Source organism: Oreochromis aureus, linkage group 10 (genome assembly GCF_013358895.1).
Source record: "Oreochromis aureus strain Israel breed Guangdong linkage group 10, ZZ_aureus, whole genome shotgun sequence".
In the NCBI taxonomy this organism is placed as follows: Eukaryota; Metazoa; Chordata; class Actinopteri; order Cichliformes; family Cichlidae; genus Oreochromis; species Oreochromis aureus.
The window spans coordinates 21,838,001-21,858,258 of NC_052951.1; the positions used below are offsets into that span (position 1 = coordinate 21,838,001).

The 20,258-nt window shown below is 39.3% G+C and overlaps 1 protein-coding gene across 2 annotated transcripts in view; it reads left to right on the plus strand.

Moving 5' to 3' along the window:
* Window positions 1–2,348: 2,348 nt before the first annotated feature.
* The window catches only part of LOC116309379 (glucocorticoid receptor), a 65,031-nt gene continuing 47,121 nt past the window's right edge, over window positions 2,349–20,258 (plus strand). For both annotated transcript variants that reach the window (XM_039617883.1, XM_039617884.1), the window contains exons 1-2: window positions 2,349–2,405; window positions 4,835–6,081. In XM_039617883.1, the coding sequence (XP_039473817.1) occupies window positions 2,364–2,405; window positions 4,835–6,081 (1,289 nt within the window). In that variant the 5' untranslated portion in view covers window positions 2,349–2,363. The remainder of the gene's footprint in view (window positions 2,406–4,834; window positions 6,082–20,258) is intronic.

Genomic DNA, 20,258 nt, shown 5'->3' on the forward strand with positions numbered 1-20,258 from the left:
TGGAACCCAATGGACAATTAAAATCACAGGGTAGATGTTTATCAAGTTTTTGCAAAAGCAAAACAACAACAACAACAACCAGCTACTACTATAATTATTACTACTACTGGCTGTAACAGCACTGGAGACCTAAATGATTAACAAAGCATAAAGAAGAAGATAAAAGGAGACACTGAACTCATTCACAGAATAATGAACACAAACACATCTGATGGAATGCTAGATAATTAAGCCCGGCTGGCTTTCATCACTGAAATAAAAAAATAAAAAAATAAAGGAAAGAAATAAACAAATACACACAAATACCAGTGACAACAACAATAATTCTAGTATACAGTGGTGTTTATTTATTCAAAGTGAAAGACACAAGCGAGCTTTATCACACAACCACGATAGCATACTTCTACATGTATTCCCAGTTGAACATACATGCACATGGAGCACGGCATGTCCAATGTTGTTATTGCTTATTGGTAAATAGGATCACCCATTGTTACCCGGCATTAAAAACTCACTGTGTTCCCTGTGATGTTTTGAGAACAGTGTGGTTTTCTCAGGCCCTGGGGAGCTCCTGCATCTCTCCAGCCACACGGCCGTTAATGAGACATCCGCATGCACTGGACACACTTTGCTCCTCCTAATAGGATGACATACATGGACGGCCACGCCTGCTACATCTTCCCATCTTCCTCCCGCCCCTTTAGCTCGTCTGTCTTTCTTCTTTAGGCTGTTGGTTTGGATCAAGTTATCCTATATTATTTCTTCCCACCTGTCTGCACAGACTCAGCTGTCCTCCCCTTTCCTTTCCTCACCTTGTGTGTCTTGCTGAACAGTCATTGTTGCAGTCCACTGAATAAATGGGAAATAAATGTCAAAAATAAAGGCTTTTTTCTGGTAGAAGTGATCAACAGAATCATATTGCTATGTTATTCTCACTCAAGACTCACTATTACACTTAACTGTAAAGACTGATCAGCAAAGGTATTGCCATAATTACTAGCTAATGCTCTCTATAAAAACGTATGCCCTTCCTCTTAATGCCTCCTAATTGAAGAAGGTAAAATATACTGGGTCAGATTAATTTTCTAGTGCCTACTGAAATGTGTTTTTTAAAGATGCAAGCTAAATGACCAGGCTGCAGTGCTATCAACTTGCTCAAAAAAGATTCAAATCTGTTGAACCCTCCTTGTTGTTGAGATAGACTCAACCATTTAATTTGCAGCTATTCTCCTGAAAAATGAGTCACTGTAACTGTGCTTCTTTTCAAATTCTGCTGCAGTGCCTGCCCGGGTAGCTTGAGCTCTTGTGTTTTTTTACAACTACCATTTACAGATGTCCCGCAAACGCAACGCGTGCGCACACACCCACAAACATGACAGATTGTGTCTGTTCAAAATGTGCTTGTGCAGAACAGCTAGATTGTGTGTTGCAGCTTTATCAAGAAGCAGTTGTCCAAACAACATGAGTAAGTGATTGAAGTCATTTATAACAGGAAACCACATATATAAAAAAGGCTCAATAAAAACATAAAGCAATATAGTGTGAGTTTTATCCAGTTATCTCTGAGAGCCTGTTTCAGCTCTAATAACATGACAGTGATACAAAATTAGGGATAAAACCTAACGTTAATAAATGTGCCCAATGCTAACAAGCTTACAGTGTGTGTGTTTGTGTGTACGTGCTGAAGTTTACTTTTGGAGGGTTTCTCTAATGCGTGCATGAAGGGGGTGTGGTTTGACTCACTGTCTTTCAAGTCTGGTTTTTCCTCTTCTTCAGCAGCTCCTGTAAGTTCATTGTCTGTCAGTAGAGTGATTTTCAGTTGCTTCAGGCAAGGCTTCATTTGTTACAAGAATGTGGGATGAACAATATCTTAAGTGACATGACACAAAGTATCATAATAAGCAGGTTTCATATGTTTTACTTACATTGCATATAATGCGTGTGTAAGAACCCTCAGCAGTCTGCTGAAGGTGCTTTTGCAATTTAAGACGTTTCATAGCAGCAAAGATTTTGTGATATTTTAATCAATCTCTGACATGAACTATGAAAGGCGAGTATTTTAATAACTAGGCTTTTAAAGGATTTGATCTGAAGTTTTCTCCTTTATTATTTTCACCTTAACTCTAAATAGAACCCCAAGCTCAAGTAATTGTTATTAGCAGCCTTGATCTGATGTCTGAGGAGCTGTAGCGGGACATAGGTCATATGGCCTAAGAACTGTCTACTTAGTCCTGTGCCTGGTGGATATAAGGGGCCGATGAAGACACGTTTTGACAGATTTTCCTGCAGTTTTCAGTGGGCAAAGGGGCGTTCACCAAGTGTCAAACCAACTGCGTCAAGGTGGCACAGACAAACACGGGGAGATGGGAACACACGACATCCTGCCTTACACTAAAAGCGAAAAGGTTTGATGTGGAATAAACCTTAATAGAATAGTATGAAAAGAACAAAAGCTGGTGCGTTTCAATCTGTAAAAAGCGGATATTTATGTTGATTATTAAATACCTCGGCACGCATTTTCATCTAATGCTACTAAAGACGATTGCAGCAGAGAAGGCTTTTATTTTTGAGAGCTAAAGGAAGTGCGGATCGCCTTCTGTTTTAGCTGTCACCATTTCACTAAATGATCGCCCTGCCCTGTGCCTGAGTTTGCAGTTGAGTGCGCCAGGGCTCGCGGCTCTATTATATAACTTTAGAATACTGGCGCTTTTAATGGCGCATAAGCAGAACATTGCGCCACAGATATGTCGATTTCCTGCGGATTTATCCCGAGTTCTGTGAGCGATCGATCACTTTTTTTCGCCCCCTCCTGCCGGTGGTGAGCATTAAAAAGTTATCGAGTGATCCGTGAAACGGCGCACACGGCGGATCTCGCCAGCTCGAGCTGGGTCAGCGTTGGGCTGTTGATTTTATAGTTAGATATATTTCGGAGAATGTATTCTTGCCATACGGGCACAGAGGCAGCAACAAATACAGCTGATACTTCACCACACAACAAAACTGCAACGAAGAGGTTTTATTCAAGCGCTTCACCTTGTGGACGTTGCGGCATTTCTTACATTTTTTCCAAGTTGGACTACTAAAAGATGACCTAACCGGTGGAGTACAGGTCAGGTACTCATACTACAGGTATGAGATCTTTTCAAGTGGAAACACTTGTCTTCTCGTTTGATCACTGCAGAAATGTTGGCAGGGGTGAAACTGGCTGTTCCGTGGAGTAGGCCGACGGTGAGGGTCGTGCGCGCTGACAGCTCTGTTTGACAGAACGCCACGAGCGCTCGAAGAAAGCGTCTCTTTTGGGTCGGAAGAATTTGTGTAAGAAAGGGGAAAACGTTGCACAAACTTCAGCCTACCAGCTGCTTATCAGGCTTTGCGGCTGCAAGCGTGTGATCTGTGCAGTTTCCCATATAACCAACAGGTTGCACTAATGGTGTTGTCATGCTCGGTGGGAGTGCAATGTAGAAAGTCAGGAAATCCCGAAGTTCTTTTTTTTTCTTTTTTAAATAACTTTAGCATCCAACTGGCATTTATTGGTCAAATTAGAGTTGGAAAGAAATGAATTATCTTAGTAGCTTCAGTTTTGAACGCTGTGCATGACAGCTGTCAATAATGCATTGTGGGTGTGGAAAAGTTGTGGAACCTTGCGGCCAAAACAGAAATCCTTTTTTGCATTTTCTGTAAGATGCTCAACAAAGGGATACAAAAAAAAATGAATCATGTGTGCACGGAAATCCTGGGCAGCCACAAAAACCCTTCATAAATCCTTGGACTTCAAGCCCAATACTGCAGCGCTATACCTATTTTAGACGCTATAAAGTGTTTATGAATGTTATATAAAATATTCCGGAGGAAGAATCTCACCCCTGCGGCTCAAGAGCAGGAAAAGATGTAGCCGGAAAGACCCCGGCGACTTGCATTGATCAAAACATCACCGGAAATTATCTGGTCGTCACGCACGAATCGGCAGTGCGTTATTTTAAGGTTTTGACATTTACAGCGTATCAAATGTTCGATGAAGTTTACGAGCTAATATGCTGGCCTATTTGTGTTCCCGCTTTATTTTTAATATATAGTTTATTCAGGGACACCGCTTCGAAACACTCCAGACCGACCCTTGCATTGCATTAATCGGTTTAAAACTTCTAAATTAGACTTTGAATGTATTATTTACTCGCTCCTTCTTGCAAGTGGGCAGAGGCAGTCGTTGGCGCCACCAGCACAAGTCCACGCCAGATACCCAACGTGGTTTAATGTCTCCTGAGTCCGACGGATGCATGTTTACAAACGCTCAATGGGGGACTGACGGTGCGGATACCAGTAACGCAAGTTATGTCCGGGCATGTCTTGAACTTCTTTTCCCTGTTCACGGAGGAAAAGACGCAGTTCCTAGAAATAGCACACATATTTTAGTGATTTATTTCACGCATGCCTAATAGTTCTGGTCTGATTTTGCAAGTCGGTTTTAAGTGTTCTCCCATTTGTGTGTCTGTCAGATTGTTGGAGTGTGGGTGTTGGGGGAGGGGGTCATTCAGCTGCTGTCATTTATATAAAGATGAAAAAATAATAAGTAGAAGCAGAAGAGCGTAGGCAGAAGCACAGCAGCGGAACACTGCTTTTAAAGAGCACCACTTTGTAATGCAGATGTTTTAAAACACCTGTCAGCATCAGTGATCAGTATTTCAGTAAGATTTTCCGTTTGTTTTGCTTCTTCACTATCTACTGTATGGGTCATCTCATTCAAGTCAAATTTTGTCTTTTTAGTGTGCATGTGTGTCCTTGTGTGTGTGTTGTGTTTTCTTTGATTCACCCTGGCTGTCCTCACTGTTACCCACAGGACAAAGAAATGGATCAGGGTGGACTGAAGCGCAATGGTAATCGAGACGACGGCCTGACATTTGCGGAGATAGGAGGTACTGGTGACACACCTGGTTCACTGTTCCAGTCTGCAATGCATCTGCCTGGGTCTCTGCCCCCTGCCACAGTGGCCCCCAATAGACAGGGTGGAACCAATGGCCAGGGGGAGCTTGGAGGCCTGTTTGAGTCTCATCAGCATCATGTTCTGGGTGAGGGGACAGACATGAAGGAGAGTAAAATGATTCGAATGCAGAAACAACAACAACAGCAGCAACAGGATATTGGTATATTCGGCATGGGGGACAGCTTGCCATTGTTTAACCAGTGTATTTCCGATACACCCACATCTGTCATCAACACCTCAGACACTTCCGTCCTAGGCAACCTTCCTCTGCCTGACCTTTTTTCCCACCCCATAAAGACGGAAAGCATTCTTTCTCTGGACAAAGACTTGGGAACATATAGTGGGCACACAGGCACTGGTCTATGCGATTTGGATGGCAACAGTGGCCGCCTGATTGAGGATACAGAGATTTGGCAAGATCTGGACCTTCCCAGCTCACTGCCAGAAATCAGTGCTTTTGAGTTGGATTCAGAAGTGGCACACTTGGATAACATTCTACAAGAGAGCGCCGGTGGTGGCTGTCCTGTCAGTGGCTTGCCAAAGGAAATAAAGCCTCTCATGGGTAACGGAGAAAACTGTACCAGTGTTAATGGCACAGAGCAGCAACACCATGCCCTACACCCCCATCAACAACAGCAGCAGCAGCAGCACCACCAACTAATACATCACCAGCAACATCAGCCCCAGCATCACCAGCCTCAGGCCCTTCTCTCCACTGTCATCATCAAGGAAGAAAAGGATCCTGACGAGTCTTTCATCCAAATCTGTACCCCTGGTGTGATAAAACAGGAGAAGCAGGATAGTGCTTTCTGCCAGCCTCAGTGTCTCCAGAGCAGCATCAGTTCTCTCCAGGGAGGAGGACCAGGCCCCATGTCCTCCCCTGTGGGTGTCGGAGCAGTGCCCGGCTACCACTACAGAGCCAACCCGAGCTCAACAATGGGCATACAAGACCAGAAGCCTTTTGACATGTACTCAAACATGCCTCTGATGGGGGATGGCTGGGCCCGGGGGAAAAGGTATGGAGAGACATCTGGGATTCAGAGCAGCGATGATGGGCTCACTCCTGTCGCGTCCTTGGCACCTTTTTCTGTTGGCTTCTCCAGGTAGGTTGAACTTTATCCCACTCTGTTTGCTTTTGACTTCATTGCAACGTTTGTCGTTATTCTCAGTCATCATATGATTGGCTTTGTATTGACTCAGAAGAGTATGGCTGTGCTTTGAAAAAAAGAAGTTTAATTGTAAGGATAAGGGAAGTTGATAATGCGTTATTTGCTGCAGTCGTAGGTGTGAAATCTCTAAACTGTGAAGACTCACTACTGCTTTTTAGGCCACTAGATGGTCAATTAACTTTAGTAGAATATAAGCACAATGATTGCAGGGCTTCCTTTTCTACTGCTCTACAAAAATTTTTCTGCTGCTCACTTAGCTCCTGAAATGCTAAGTTCAATCTGGCAACTTGACATCTCAGTCAGTTGTTTCACAACATTTAACACAGTGTCCTCTAGTGTGATGATTTTTTTAACACAAATTCACTTGAGTAAGTCAGAAAAGATGCTCAGGAGCTGTTGTATGCTTCCCTGTGACTTTCTTAACAGCACTTGGACGCAGGGCGTCTGGTGCTCATCACATCTGCAGACACTGCAGAGCATACTCTTAATATATCCTCTTTGCAGCACATTGTAAAACTGAATCAAGTTTAAATTAAGATTAAACGCTATGTATAATATGAATGCAAGAATAGGAGACTGATATAAGAGAAATATTTTGCTGTTTTTGACGAGGCGCAAGGTGACAGTAGGGAAAGTAAGCAGTCTAACTGAAGACTTGATATGAGAAGGTGTGTGAGAATACCCACCCAGATGAGATCTTATGTTTTCCAATGTCACAGTATTGTGGATTCTGGATTCCAATGTCTAACTAAGCTATATTGCTTAAATGTTCTCATGTACGGTATCCAAGAACTATTCATTTTGTATTTTTCCACTATTGTTTTGTTACACAATGCTTGTTAGAGAGCAATCACAAACTAATCTAAAAGTGTCATCCCACCATGATTTATTAGAAAATGTGTTATTTGCATCTCTAAAACTGCAGTGTGCTCCTGTTTAATTTGATGGAAATGAGCGCTGTGAGAAAGTTGTGTACGTGCAGCGTGGTGAGCATGAAAAGTGTCTGGTGGACACGCCTCGCTTCAGCTTGGAAAGACTATCTGATAACTGAACCAACTAAGAGCGTGACATTGATAGAGGTTTAATTTTTAGTTTTATGAGTCTACATGGTTATATGTGAAAGTACAAAGATGGTGTTTGATTAATGTCTAGTAATAATGTGAGCCCGTACTGGCCTTCTTAAAGAGCTGTTAAGGGATTTAGCTCAGGACAGCTGTAAACAAGTTATATATGAACAAGAGTTTCAGCTATCGCTAGCTCTTTTCCGTCAGTCAGATTTTCTGTTGATCACATCTCTTTGTTCTGGTAAATAGTGCAAGTCTCAGTCTTCCCATACCACTGTCTTTCTCCTGTATAATAGACTGTAGTGAACTTTATTGCTAAACACGGACACAGGACTTTTGTAACCGACTTCCTGCTGTGTTGATCCCTGTTGCACCAGCATGAAGTGTGATAACGTACTGTGATGCTCTTCGGGACCTGAACGCTGCAATGCAAAATCTCTTACAGTACAAACAGCTTATGTTCGAACAAACTGACCTAACAGTCCACTGACCAAGCAAGTATAACTGGACTATACGATTTATATATCCTTATTTAGCAGTTAAGCTGTTCTCATGATGTATAAATTATTTAAATAATCAACACTTTAGATTTACCAATGAACCAAGTGTGAAAGGTTAGATTTTTTAGTAGTGACACTTTAATTGACACTAAGCTGATTATTTTGAATGCGATTTCGCATAGATGGATGATTATTTTAAAATAAAACTTTTAAATCATACACAGCTAATAATAATTCAGTCTATGAAATCATTAAATAATTAAAAAAATATTTCATTTTGTGTTAAATTGGTTTTGTTTTTGTTTTTTTTACTATGAGCAACAACCTGAAAACAAAATGAATCAGCTTTTACATGAAATAAAGTAAAGCATTAGATTTTCACAGTCAGAAGTTAAAATACAGAATTTTGAGAAATTGTTAATGATTTTTTTAGCTATATTATACTAATTTCTTTTTAGGGTCTCTTTTTTAGCTACAGACTTTCTTTAAGGAATTATACACTGTGAATTATAAAAGTGGCAGGGATCAACTATAACAAATAATTTAACAGTTATGCAACATAACAAAGAACAGCATAAGAAAAAAGAAACTGGTCATTCTGACTGATCAGAGTGTGTCGTTTAATACTTTAAAATTGAATAAAGATGCACTGGACAAGATAATCAAGCAAAAAAAGGAACTTTTAGACAGTGCAGAATTTTATTTTAATAATAAATGACTAAACTTTACAATCTGCATCAAACTGCAGCAAGTCACAGGACGATCTCTCACTAAACTGGAAAGAAAGTGCTCTGCTACTGGAAGGAGGTACAGCTAATTCACCAAAATGTTTTATATATTTAACCTTATCAAACAAAACCAAGTGCAGAAGATTTATACTACAAAATTTTCAGGTACTTCATTTTCCAGTAAGCTTGGCTCTAAGCCACTTTCCCTTTGTTAGCTTCTTCAAATTGGGCATGTTTAGCTGGGTCTAGGTGATATAAAAGTCTCATAGGTTTGTTGTTACGATTGTTTTCATGGTGGTTCCCCTGTGGTTTACTTTGTCTTCCTCACTTACAGTTAAGAACTCGGCTCAGTCTGTGAGACTGTGAGTGTGAGAACAACTATTTGCCTGTGCCGCTGTGCATGTGCTGCGCATGCATGAAACACACTGGCTGGTAATCGGACATATGTGTGATTAACAGGGCGAAAGTGCTGAAATTTGTCCGTTTTGGGTCCCTGGCCATGCGTCTCTAAAGCAGAACTGTATGTATAGAAATCTATAGTGTTGCTGTATGTTACAATGCTTTTGCATTAGATCACATTATATTGTATTATTTCACAGCTATGTGTGTGATACATGCCATATCTTAACAGAGGGATGAAAACGGTGACTGGTTGCTATATCATATATCATATCATATCAACTACACCCTTCATATCATTTAGGCCATCTAGCTGTTCTATGGGAATTTTCGACACAGTTTGAATGCAATTTGGCCCAACCACATTGCTTGGCACAGGTTTTGTGTTACATAACTGATAATCAAATAAACAAATGTTTGTTGCTGCATGCCCAAGTTAAAAGGAGGCACTTACAAGATTCATACCAATTCTAGAAATAGCATGACACACCCTCTTATTAGGAGATATTCGTTTTTACTTGTTTTAACCTGTTATACCTCCTAGTCTTCTTATTTGTGTGGTGCTAAGTTTAAAATGTTGTGAGTCATGCAAAGTAAAAAAGGGTTAAAAAGCTGATGTCAACTCTTCTCTGTTGCTCTGTTGCCTGCGTCAGTGTGTGTAAGAGCACGGCTGAGGATAGCAAGCTGTGTGTGTGTTTGTGTGTGAATGTGTGTAGTGTACACAGGGAAGCTGGGAGGCCACGTGTACATATCTGCTATGGTGTGCTGCTGTCTCGCTTTCCTTACGCTGTCACTCAGTCACTTTTTTTTCTCTTCACCTACTTACCCTCGCTGGCCCCCTCAAAGCTCTTTATTTAACAGAGGCATGCAAATGCTGTACACACACACAGTTGTCACGTAAACACAGACACACATACACACAACCACATTCATGTTAGAAGTACAGATTGTGGTAAAGCTGAGACCTTTTTTTTTCTTTTTGCGTGTTTTTCGCTCTTTTTTTTAACAGGAAAATTATGCTTTTGTTTGACAGTTGGGTGTGTTGCGATTTGCATCATAAAGTAATTTGTTACTGTTACTGAGGACTGCAGATGCTTCGTGTTATTGTTAAGTGGTTTTCAAACTCCGTTTTAAAAAAAAGTCAGCAAATGTCAAAGACTGTTATTTAAATTTTTTGTAGAAAATATATTCTGGAATCATTGCAGCGCATTATATAATATAAACTTTAAGACAAGAGATTAAAGAGACCACATGCTTGACAGCATGTTTTGCAACCATGCCCTGCACACACAGCTCTGGAGCATGCATGTTAGATTTCTCATAAACTGTCAAAACCACAGTTGCTAATGTAAAACATATATGTGTTACAGGGTCCAAAATGAGTGATATCTGCTAGAAAGGTTGTTAGGCACAGCAATATACATATAATATACAGTGCTGTGCAAAAGTCTTGAACCACTCCTTATTTCTTGATATTGTGCAAGGACAGTGGGAAACATACATGGAAATACAGTGTGTTATGCCAAAGTGCTCTCAGCCAATATGACTCCATCTGCTTCAATAATACTGAGGTCCACCTTTTGGGAAACTCAATTCACAACTGATAGTGGTCCACTGTGGGTTTTTGTTGGGGTTTTTTAGTGTCATGCTGAGAAAAAGAGCTTTTAGAGTCAGATGGTATTGCATGGTTTATCAAAATCTGATGCTATTTTCTGCATTCATAGTTTCATCAATTTTGCATTTCAACAGCCCTGGCTGAAATGCAACCCCAATCACGACAGAGCCTCCACCGTGTTTTACAGATGGCTGTAGACACTCACTGTTGTAGCTCTCTCCTGACCTTCTCTGTAGATATTCACGATTTGAACCCAAACATTCGCATTTTGATTAATTACTCCTTAAGATCTGTTGCCACTGAATTTGAATCCAGTTCCTGTGTAATTTGGCATAGCTTAACCTTTTCTCCAAGTTTCCTTTCCTTAAAAATGGCTTCTTAACAGCTCCCCTTCCTTTATTTCTGATGAGGCTTCAGTGAACACTAGTTAACTGAAGGGCCAACTGCATCGCTGTGGTCCTGTGTCAGGTTTTTGTTGGATTTTTTTCCTGCTTCTTCAGGACACAACTTTCAGATGCTGTTTATATGCTGTACATGGTTTTTACAGGCCTGCCACTTCTTCTTTTCTCTTCCACTTGACTGTTAGGTTTAAGGGTTCACTGCACACCAAGTCAAGTTTTTGGCCAATAGTCCTTTGAAAATAACGTTGTTGGTGCAAAAATTGTATTTTATGTCTGCCAAACTGTGTTATCGTTGGCATTTTTTATGGTTTCAGCTGAAGAAATGTGACCAAATGAAGTGTTTTTGCAACAAGCAGCTTCAAACAAGGTGCCTAAAGATAAATTTTAAAATTGGTTCTTTGCTAAGTTGCCTTGAGTTAGGCGCATTTTCTATGATTCATAGGTCAGTGTTAATGACCTTCAGCATGAATTGTAGGCTATAGTAGCAGGGGAAAACACTAAATTATACTTAACCGTGTTCAAATACAGTTATTACTGATTTTTTTTTTACCGTAATTAGTGAACTTAAATACACAGATGTCACCCGAACACCTGAAAGCAAAATTTTTTTTAAATCATACCACTAGTCTGATACTTTTTTTAAACTACTTTATATTTCTGTAAATTCTTCCATGCATTGTGTTTATATATGTAACAAGGAGAATAATAAGATATATTAGCTGTAGTGGCTTGTGTCTAAAAATAATAATAATTATCATCATCATTACTGTAATTATCAGACTTAGGCCCAGAAGAGGGGTATCTTGAAATTGAATGATATTGATCACTTATTTATTAGCATTTGCAGACACAAGGAACTGTATGCCGAGATTCACCATTGCTGCTAAATACATTTCAGCTGAATCACATGATTAGTTATTTTATAAAACTACAGATTCCAGCCAAGTCAAAAAGTGTCAGATGGGCTGTTGAAGGGTGTGAGTGATTTACAGAATAACAGTAATTACGCTGAGCGTGATCAGTTTCTCGTACAGTATATGATCTTTATTATATTATCTTAAGCAGAAGTATACATTGCAAAATAACAGGATTGCTTTGTAGTGCCTTGCTTAGCACTATTACCTCACTGCAAGAAGGTTCATCTGAGGCTTTTCTGTGTTGAGGTTGCATGTTCTCCCTGTGTCTGTGTGGGATTCCTCCCACAGACCGAAGACATTCTTGTTATATAAACGGCAGGCTGGGAAGCTCGAGTCAAACCGAAAACCTCTATAATTTTTAAAACAGGAACTACCAACAAAAGGTAGCTCAACTATGGCAAAAACTAGGTCAGCTTCACATCTGTTGTGTCAGTTTCCTGTATTTCTAATCTCCGAGATAATGCCACCCTCAGTCGGCTTTGTTTGTTTGAGGTCAGGTTACTTAATATCTGTACAAATAGCTATTTGCTGTTTGATGAGCTGTATAAAACATTGCATTTCACTGCAACTTACTGGCTGATTGATTTTAGGTACTTAGTATTAGCCAGACAGTTCACGTGGGATCCAGATATCCAGGCTGAGTAATATGAAGTGTGTTGAAATGTTCTGTGATACGTTATATTAATTCCCATTAATGTTTTACAATTCTCCTCTTTCTGTTTGTCTTGCTATCTGGCACTTTTTTTGGTTTTGTTTTTTCTAGTTCCTATTGTGAGTCTTTGAAGCACAGGGTCAGAGTGGTGCAAAGAGCTAAACTGAGGTGTATTCCTGTTCCAGCCAAGCTGTTTCCTTTTTGAAGACTATTTTGGTGGCTGCCAGCTCGCTGCTGTTGTCATCTTTAAATATCTAAATAGATCTTAACATGTATTAATCACTGTATATGGGAACTCTCATACAATGTCAAAGTTTTGTTTCACTTTTTCTCTCTGAAATGACTGGTGTACGCTGGGAAATTCATATTTTTCCTTTGAGCGTTACTTCCTTCTCTTCCTGTATTTTTACTTTTTCTTTTTCACAAGAACCGTTGTTGAAAAGGCTTTTGTTTCAGCCAGATTTATTTGGAAAATGTTTGTGTGCTTTCCAATTTATAATAGAATTTTTGGATGATTGGACATTCACTGACTTCTTAGATTTACTTTAAATCTGAGAAGCTTTGTATACACAACACCCACCAACATACTTAATTGATCAGACAAAGACTCATAAATGCCTCATTACTCATTGTGAGATGATTGTGCATTGTCAACAAAGCTTGCTGGGTGGGGGAACATTTCTTGGTATGGAATACCTGTGCTCTGAAAAGATTCTTGTCGTATTCTCAATAACCTATTCTTAATAATGTAATGACTATCAGCACTACGATTCAAAATTCCTGAGAGTGCATAGCTGTCTCTGTCACATGTCTAACCTCTCCCTTCTTTTGATGACTAACCTACCAATGCAAAGTAGCATAACCTGGAAAAACTGGAGGGAGACGGTAATGGGGCTTGTTTGTGACGATGCTTTCGCGAACGTTTTAAAATCCTAATACGTGCAAAAGCACCAGCTTCTGGTAACCGTATGAGAAAGACCAAATGGCAAAAGCTATAGGCACTGGAAATGTTTATATGCTGCAAATAGAATCACAAGGTTTTCCACAGGAAATTGGTTAGTGGAGGTGGTGAGCGAAGTCCCACCGCTTCATTCAGCACCCCCGTCACCCGCACACTAAAAACATCCCCTAGCATGCAAGTATACATTTGGGTGACAGGTTAGAGAAAGAAGCCAACAGTCTTAATGATAATGACAGTGGGAGTGCTGGGTGGTGGCTGTCTGACATAATGCCGAATCTTTCAGGGTGACTTGAAATGGCGCATTAAATCATTTTATATTAATATTTGTGCTCCTTAAGCATATCCTAACTTCTCAGCTGTCGATTGACTTTAACAAACTTTGTACCAGACTGTAACATAGGATTTAACCTGTTGTTCAGAGCCTGAATCACAGAAATCCCGATGCATTTCTTCATCCATTTCTCAAAATCAGATTAGTAACACATTAACTGCATACTTTCCTCAGTTGCGTTATGCTAGTTATGTTTCCCGTCAAAGGGGAGTTCACTTTGTTTTGCATTCCTACAAAATCTCAGCATTTGATAATGGTTTGCTAACACAAACGTCACAGGCATTAAAAAAAAGTTGTATTTTTGACTGAAGCTGAACGTTGACAAACTGACAAGTATTAAACATTATGACATCATCCCTATCTACTGCATCTGTTACCGCTCTCTACTGTCTTTCTGCATTTCTCTCTTTACATAACTCTGTCGGCTTCAAATTGCAAAACAAACACAGGAAATTTTGGGAATTTTGGAGACCAGTAGAAAGTTCTGCATAATAATTATAATTGGACTTTGTAGGCACTGTAAATTCTCTGATGTGTCATAACTTGTTTTCTTATTGATGAGTCGAGTTGGAGGAATTTCCTGCCCGTCGCCGAATAAAAAAAAGAAAAAAAAATCCTCAGAGCAGTGTGGGCACTGTGCCATGGTGCGCTCTTTGGGTTCTGAGAGTGAGAGTTATCAGATTTTTTTGTTTGTGAGATATTTTTGTAGCTGTGTTGCTTTTGTGCTGCCTGTCTGCCTAAATGTGGGTCATCTAGTCTGCGATAACCTTTAATCCAGTCTTCCTGATTCAACGAGAGGCGGTTAAACTCTAGAGGGAATACAAAGGTCTCCTGTGTCGACACAGTTGCTTTTTCAGTGTTACTGCCCAGATTAAAACTCGCCTAGGTGCAGCACGGTTCGACTGCCAAATTTCTGTTAATTTTTTACAGCAGAAGCAAAAGGTGGAGCAATCTTGAAGTTTGGTTTCAGCTTGGTCAGCGTTTTTCTGTCTAGACAAGATTCATAATTCCTGTTAATGTAACTGACTTATGCTTTATTGATCTTTCTTATCTTGCATCGTAAAAATTTAAGGGTAATTTAAAATCTGTATTTCAGCACATTTATATTTCACTAGGAATAGGCTTCAGCTTTGATAAGATTAAAACTGAATTATCTGTCGTTCAATAGGGTTGAACTGGATCTCTTGCTCCTTCTTTTGTATCTCTGAGAGGATCACTTTTCGAGAATGCTGTATAAATAAATTAAGACTCCTTTGTTTGTAACTGTATACACTATTTAGATATGAGAAACTAGATTACTCTTCAGCAGGGCTGCTGTTCTTTTATTCCGAGGTGGGAAAAAACTTTGAACACCATGTTAACTTTGGGATTTTTATATTTACCTACATTCAGTTTTTAACATCTCAGATATATTTAATTCTATTTATTTATATAATAATTAGCAGCATAGAAGGATTGATTTATGAGTTGAGCTGAAAAAAAAACTTAAGAGTTAAGTGGGGTTTTTTTTTTTTAATTTACTTTTTTTTACTGAAGATTTTAACTAAATTTTAACTGGTGTAAGTTTATCAAATGTTATCTTATCCGATCTTATCTACTTATGCAAAAACTGCTTAAACAAATTCCCGCAAACTTAATGGAGAGGTGGGGAAAAGGGCAAAGGAAAATCCTAATAACCCTCAAGCTATCTGAGCTTATCATGCTTATGCTGTTTCTTTTATCTATGCCAGATATTCTAAAAGATTCTAACATAGTTTAATCATGATTTCTATGCAAAATGAATTTTCAGCATCACAGTTCTTCCATATTTTTATGCCATACTCGGGTGGTTTAGACTGAAAACATTGCCAAAAATTTGCACCTGCCTCTGAAAGCTGCCAGCTGTTTATCTGCCAATTTGATATTTAAATTTGAATTTAAGTCTGTTAGCCGTGGTTAACAGCAAAGCGTTATAATCTTCTGATCAGAAGTATGCAATTACAATAAAATTAAAGCCTGCGATGTTGAACAAACATATATTTGACCCCACTCGTTTTTTTTATTGTTGTTGCTGAACCAGTTGTTTTAGTAGAGCATATATCGTAAATGACCCCATTAGGTCACTCGAAGGCGAAGTTTAGAGGCAGATCAGAAACAAATTCATTAAAATTGCAACACTTTTATATTTTATGGTATATGCACTCTTCGAATACCTTTCAAGCATTACAGTAAAATGCATTTTATTGTATTTTATTTTCTTAGACCTACCAATAAACATTTTTCTTACCATTTGCATGTAGTGATGCACGCAATCTATTTACTCAAAAGTATATTTACATCTTTGGATTTAGTATTCACAGCTCTCTTTGCCACATGCATACAAAGTTTAATGTATGAGGTTGCCAAGGCCAAGGACCTTGTCCCATAGGCCCGTCAATTATTTACCTAACCAAGGTTACTGTACATGTGGAGGCAAACATTCTCTCCCTGAAGCCTTTGTTCAGACTTGCACTTGTGTAGTCTCGCATTTCATTCCAGCTTTGAGGGAAAACTTGACAATGGCCCCGCTTAAAACACTATTAAGGAAATTAACAAGTTACTCCTGGTGACTAACTTGTGATCATGCGATTGTAGAAGTGCTGCTACATTCTTAAATTCAGCTTTAGGTTGAGATGACACACCAATATTAAGAACTGATTGCAGGATCTGCTCAGCTTTTTAGTGAACCAGATAGGACAATATTAAGGGTTCCGCTAGAGTTGATGACCCAGTAACATGCTCATTATCGGTGTGTTTATTTGCATTGTTTCTGAGCAAACTAAAAGCATTTTGCAAGAGTCCTAATTCTTTTGCAACCACTAAATAAGCATGTTTTGAAGTTAGTTCGATTCTGACCACAGGTTGTCTGATAAGTCAGCAGCAAGTGTGGATGAAACTACAGTTTGTGATAGTAAAACTGTTCTGAATGGATGGAGTTATGCTGATCCGGCATGTGTTGGTATCAGCGCTGGTCGAAGCGAACAGGCGTAGACTTTGTTTATCATCCTGACTAAACAAGCAGCTGATTGAACGACTGGTTGGTGGGTGCGTTTATCACTGGCTGGTGTTTGTGCAGGACACATGGGGGGGGTGACACAATGGTAGATCTATCTGTTTCAAACGTTTTCTAACAATCAAATCTGCTCAGTTTGAACTGAACTAAAGCACTTTAAAAAGAAATTATAAATTCACATGATAACAACCATAACAGTAGAGTTTAATACATTTATGGAATAACTGAGTAAAGATGGGGCAAAATATCAGTACAGCAATACAATATATCTCTTCCTATTCCAATACCATTATTAATGCACTGGTCCAGTATCAGTTGTTCTGAATTAATTACTAATATGTCATACATTTGTCTAAGGATATTGACCTACCTCTCAGACACTCTTATTTCATCATTTAAAATAGAAGCCCCCGTGTGTCTGGAGGTTATGTATTTTCCGCACAGCTACTGGTAAGGCCAATCTACTATTTTTAAAGGTGCTTCAGCTTGTCGTGATGATGTTACATTGTGCCAGTTTTGTGTTGCCAAAGCAATGTTAGAAATAGACCTGTGTGCTGAAAGAAGCATGCCAGCCATGCCGTTTATTGTATCACTATTGACATGAGTTGGCCATAATTCATATTTGTCAACAGCACATAAGATTTTTAAAGCTTGTGCTTTTTTTAGGTTGTTGTCGAATCACTAACCTGCCCATGGCAGGGGTTATTTTGAGGGGAAAAAAATGGCACAGGCATTAATTCACCATCAGTGCATTTTGCATTCACCAGTGTTTTGGTTTATGGAGGTTAGCATGTTAACTCGCCTCAGTTACACAGGCCTAGACCATCTGGCAGTCACCAGTTGCTAAGGAAAAAGAGTGTATTCTGGTTGAAGAATGGTTGCTGGAAGTTTCGCACAGCTGGTGTGAATTTGTTTGCAAAGAGGTGCACAATGCTGCACGAAAAAACCTTCTTGTAATGTGCTCTGCTGGGGTGTTGACAGGGTATCACTGACCAATTGCCGGGCATGTGAGACTGAGGCCTTTATTGCATGTTAGCAATCTGAGTTTACAGTTAGCTGAAAGCATTGCTGTGCCTGAATCTCAATGTGCCACTAGTAAGACTGAACACTTTTAAGAGCAGTTTAGCAGTTTCGGTATTTACTAATGATTTACTAATGAGCTGTAGTGACTGAAAGCCCAGAAGGGTTTCTTCTGTTTTTTGTGTGTGTCGCTGGTCTTACTGCATATGCGTTTGCAGGAATTTTCTCTTTCAGGTTTGCCGCTTGCAAGTCACTGAAAGTTGTACCAAATTTAGTGCTGTGAAAAAGGACAATGTCTTATTTTGCACCTGTTGTGCCTGTGATAGTAGCCGTTAGGAGGGTTAATACAGTTGGAATGCCAGAGGCTGATGTTATCAGGACGAGAGCAAACCTCGGGGTGAATGATGGATGTCAAAGCTGTGCGCCAAAGCTTAAACTCCTGCAGGCTCTTCACTGAGTGAAGAGCTTAATAATACTGGTACTTTTGTGTAGCAGAGCAGAACTTATCTAAACGGAATCAAAGTTAGCATAGATCGTCAGCTTAAAAGGGAAAGCCCCAACACAAGACACATACAAGCAGTCAAGTCGCTTTTTATAGCACGCTGGAGGGTTTTCAGTATTTTAGGCTGTTAGTCACATTTCTGTACAGAATGATACATAATGAAAACCACAATTTGCAGAGCTAATGGAAGACTCTGTTTGCTGGCATTTCTATTGTAAATTGCAATATTATTAGATCACCGCCCAGAACTTTAACTTACCCTCTGGACATTTTAGTGATTGTGGCCTAAGTAACAGTGCTTTGTAGTCTTATTTGTCAGTCATGTGTCATGTTGTCATTTGTAGTCTTCCTAGACCTTAAGTGGCTCTTTCAATATTTTACATACAGTGCTTAACGCATTTAATAGACCACCTGTCATAAAAACAAGAAAACATGATAAAAAACAACACAAAAACATGTTTAAAATGAACAGAATTTACTGAAATGAATTTTGAGCCGGCATGCTGGAAATTAATCAAGCATAAGATTCTCTTTTTATTTATTAATTTACAGTATGAAAATACGATTTTATTTTTTTTTAACTTTTTATTTATTAATTTCCTCAAGCATAAGATTCAACTACTAAAACGAGTTTTTCTGTTCAGGAATGCAAGTAAATAACTATAATAACTGTAATTTGACGTCTCTACTCAAAATATTAATGGTAATAATAATGATAATAATGTGCCTTACCTTTTTTTCTGCTTTCAATGAAATTAATTGATAACAACATTATATTTATGTCTTACAAATTTTACAATTTTGGTTAAACAATTTAAACAATCCACATATTGGTGGATTAACCATTACAGAAGCATAAAAAATGATAACTGGTAATTACCAATACTGTTGAGGGTTTAGGGTTCCTGTGTCATAAACCTTGGGTGGTGGTATAATAAATGTGTTTAACACTGTACACTTAAGCTGCAATTCAAAATGACCGCTGAATCCAAAGACTGAATTCAAAACATTTCACCTCTGTTCTAAGTTTTTTTTTTTTAGCATGATACATACCTCTGTTGGGTGCCAGTAGTTCAGGTGGTAGAGCAGGTTATCCACTTGTTGGGAGGTTGGTGGTTCGATCCCTGGCATGCTCCAGTGCATGCCAATGAGATGTGAATGTGTCTGTCTGCATGCGTGTGAACTTGTGTGAATGTTAGACAGAAGCATAGAAGTGCTTGTGGAAATATGGGTGAATGAAGCATGTTTTATAAAGTGGTTTGAGTGCTCAGGAGTAGAAAAGCGCTATATAAGAGCAAGTCTACTGCACAAGAGACTACTTGCCACAACCTCCACATACTCTGAAGACAGATAAAGCTTTTTCGTTCTGTGCTTTTTAAAAACAGAGTAATTAACAAACATTTAGGCTGTGTAACCAGCTCCAGCCCCCACATCTTACCCTTGTTCCTTTCCTTCAGACTCTCTCTCTCTCTCTTCTTTGATGTCGCCTACTTTGACTGTCTTCTTTTATAAAGGTTTCCTTTTACACTTTAAGTTTCTCTCTATACCGTTGCTTTCATTTTCTGCTCGGCCCCGATGTTCAATTTCAAATCCTCCACTGCACTCAGTCGACAGTAGAAAACATTAAGCAGATTACGCGCCTTCAGTACTGTAGCAGTAATTTCAAAGGTGGGAAAACGGTGGTCACTGCACGCCCCGGCACCCTTGAAAACAAGAGTTTGATTCTCTGCAGGAGGGAATGAAGTAGCAAAGTCTACTTTATCCATTTCTCACACTTTCAGACATACTGAGCAGGTTAATAGATCGCCAGCAATAAATCACCTACTTGACATTTACTGCAACAGTAAGGTGTGGATCATTTACCTTCACCCTCTGTGTTAAACTGAGAGGACTGTGGGCTTGTATGAGAAAGTTATACTATATTTCCTAAATAGGACACAACTAAAAATAGATTTTGGGGTCAGATACCTACTGAATTGGGCTCCAACAG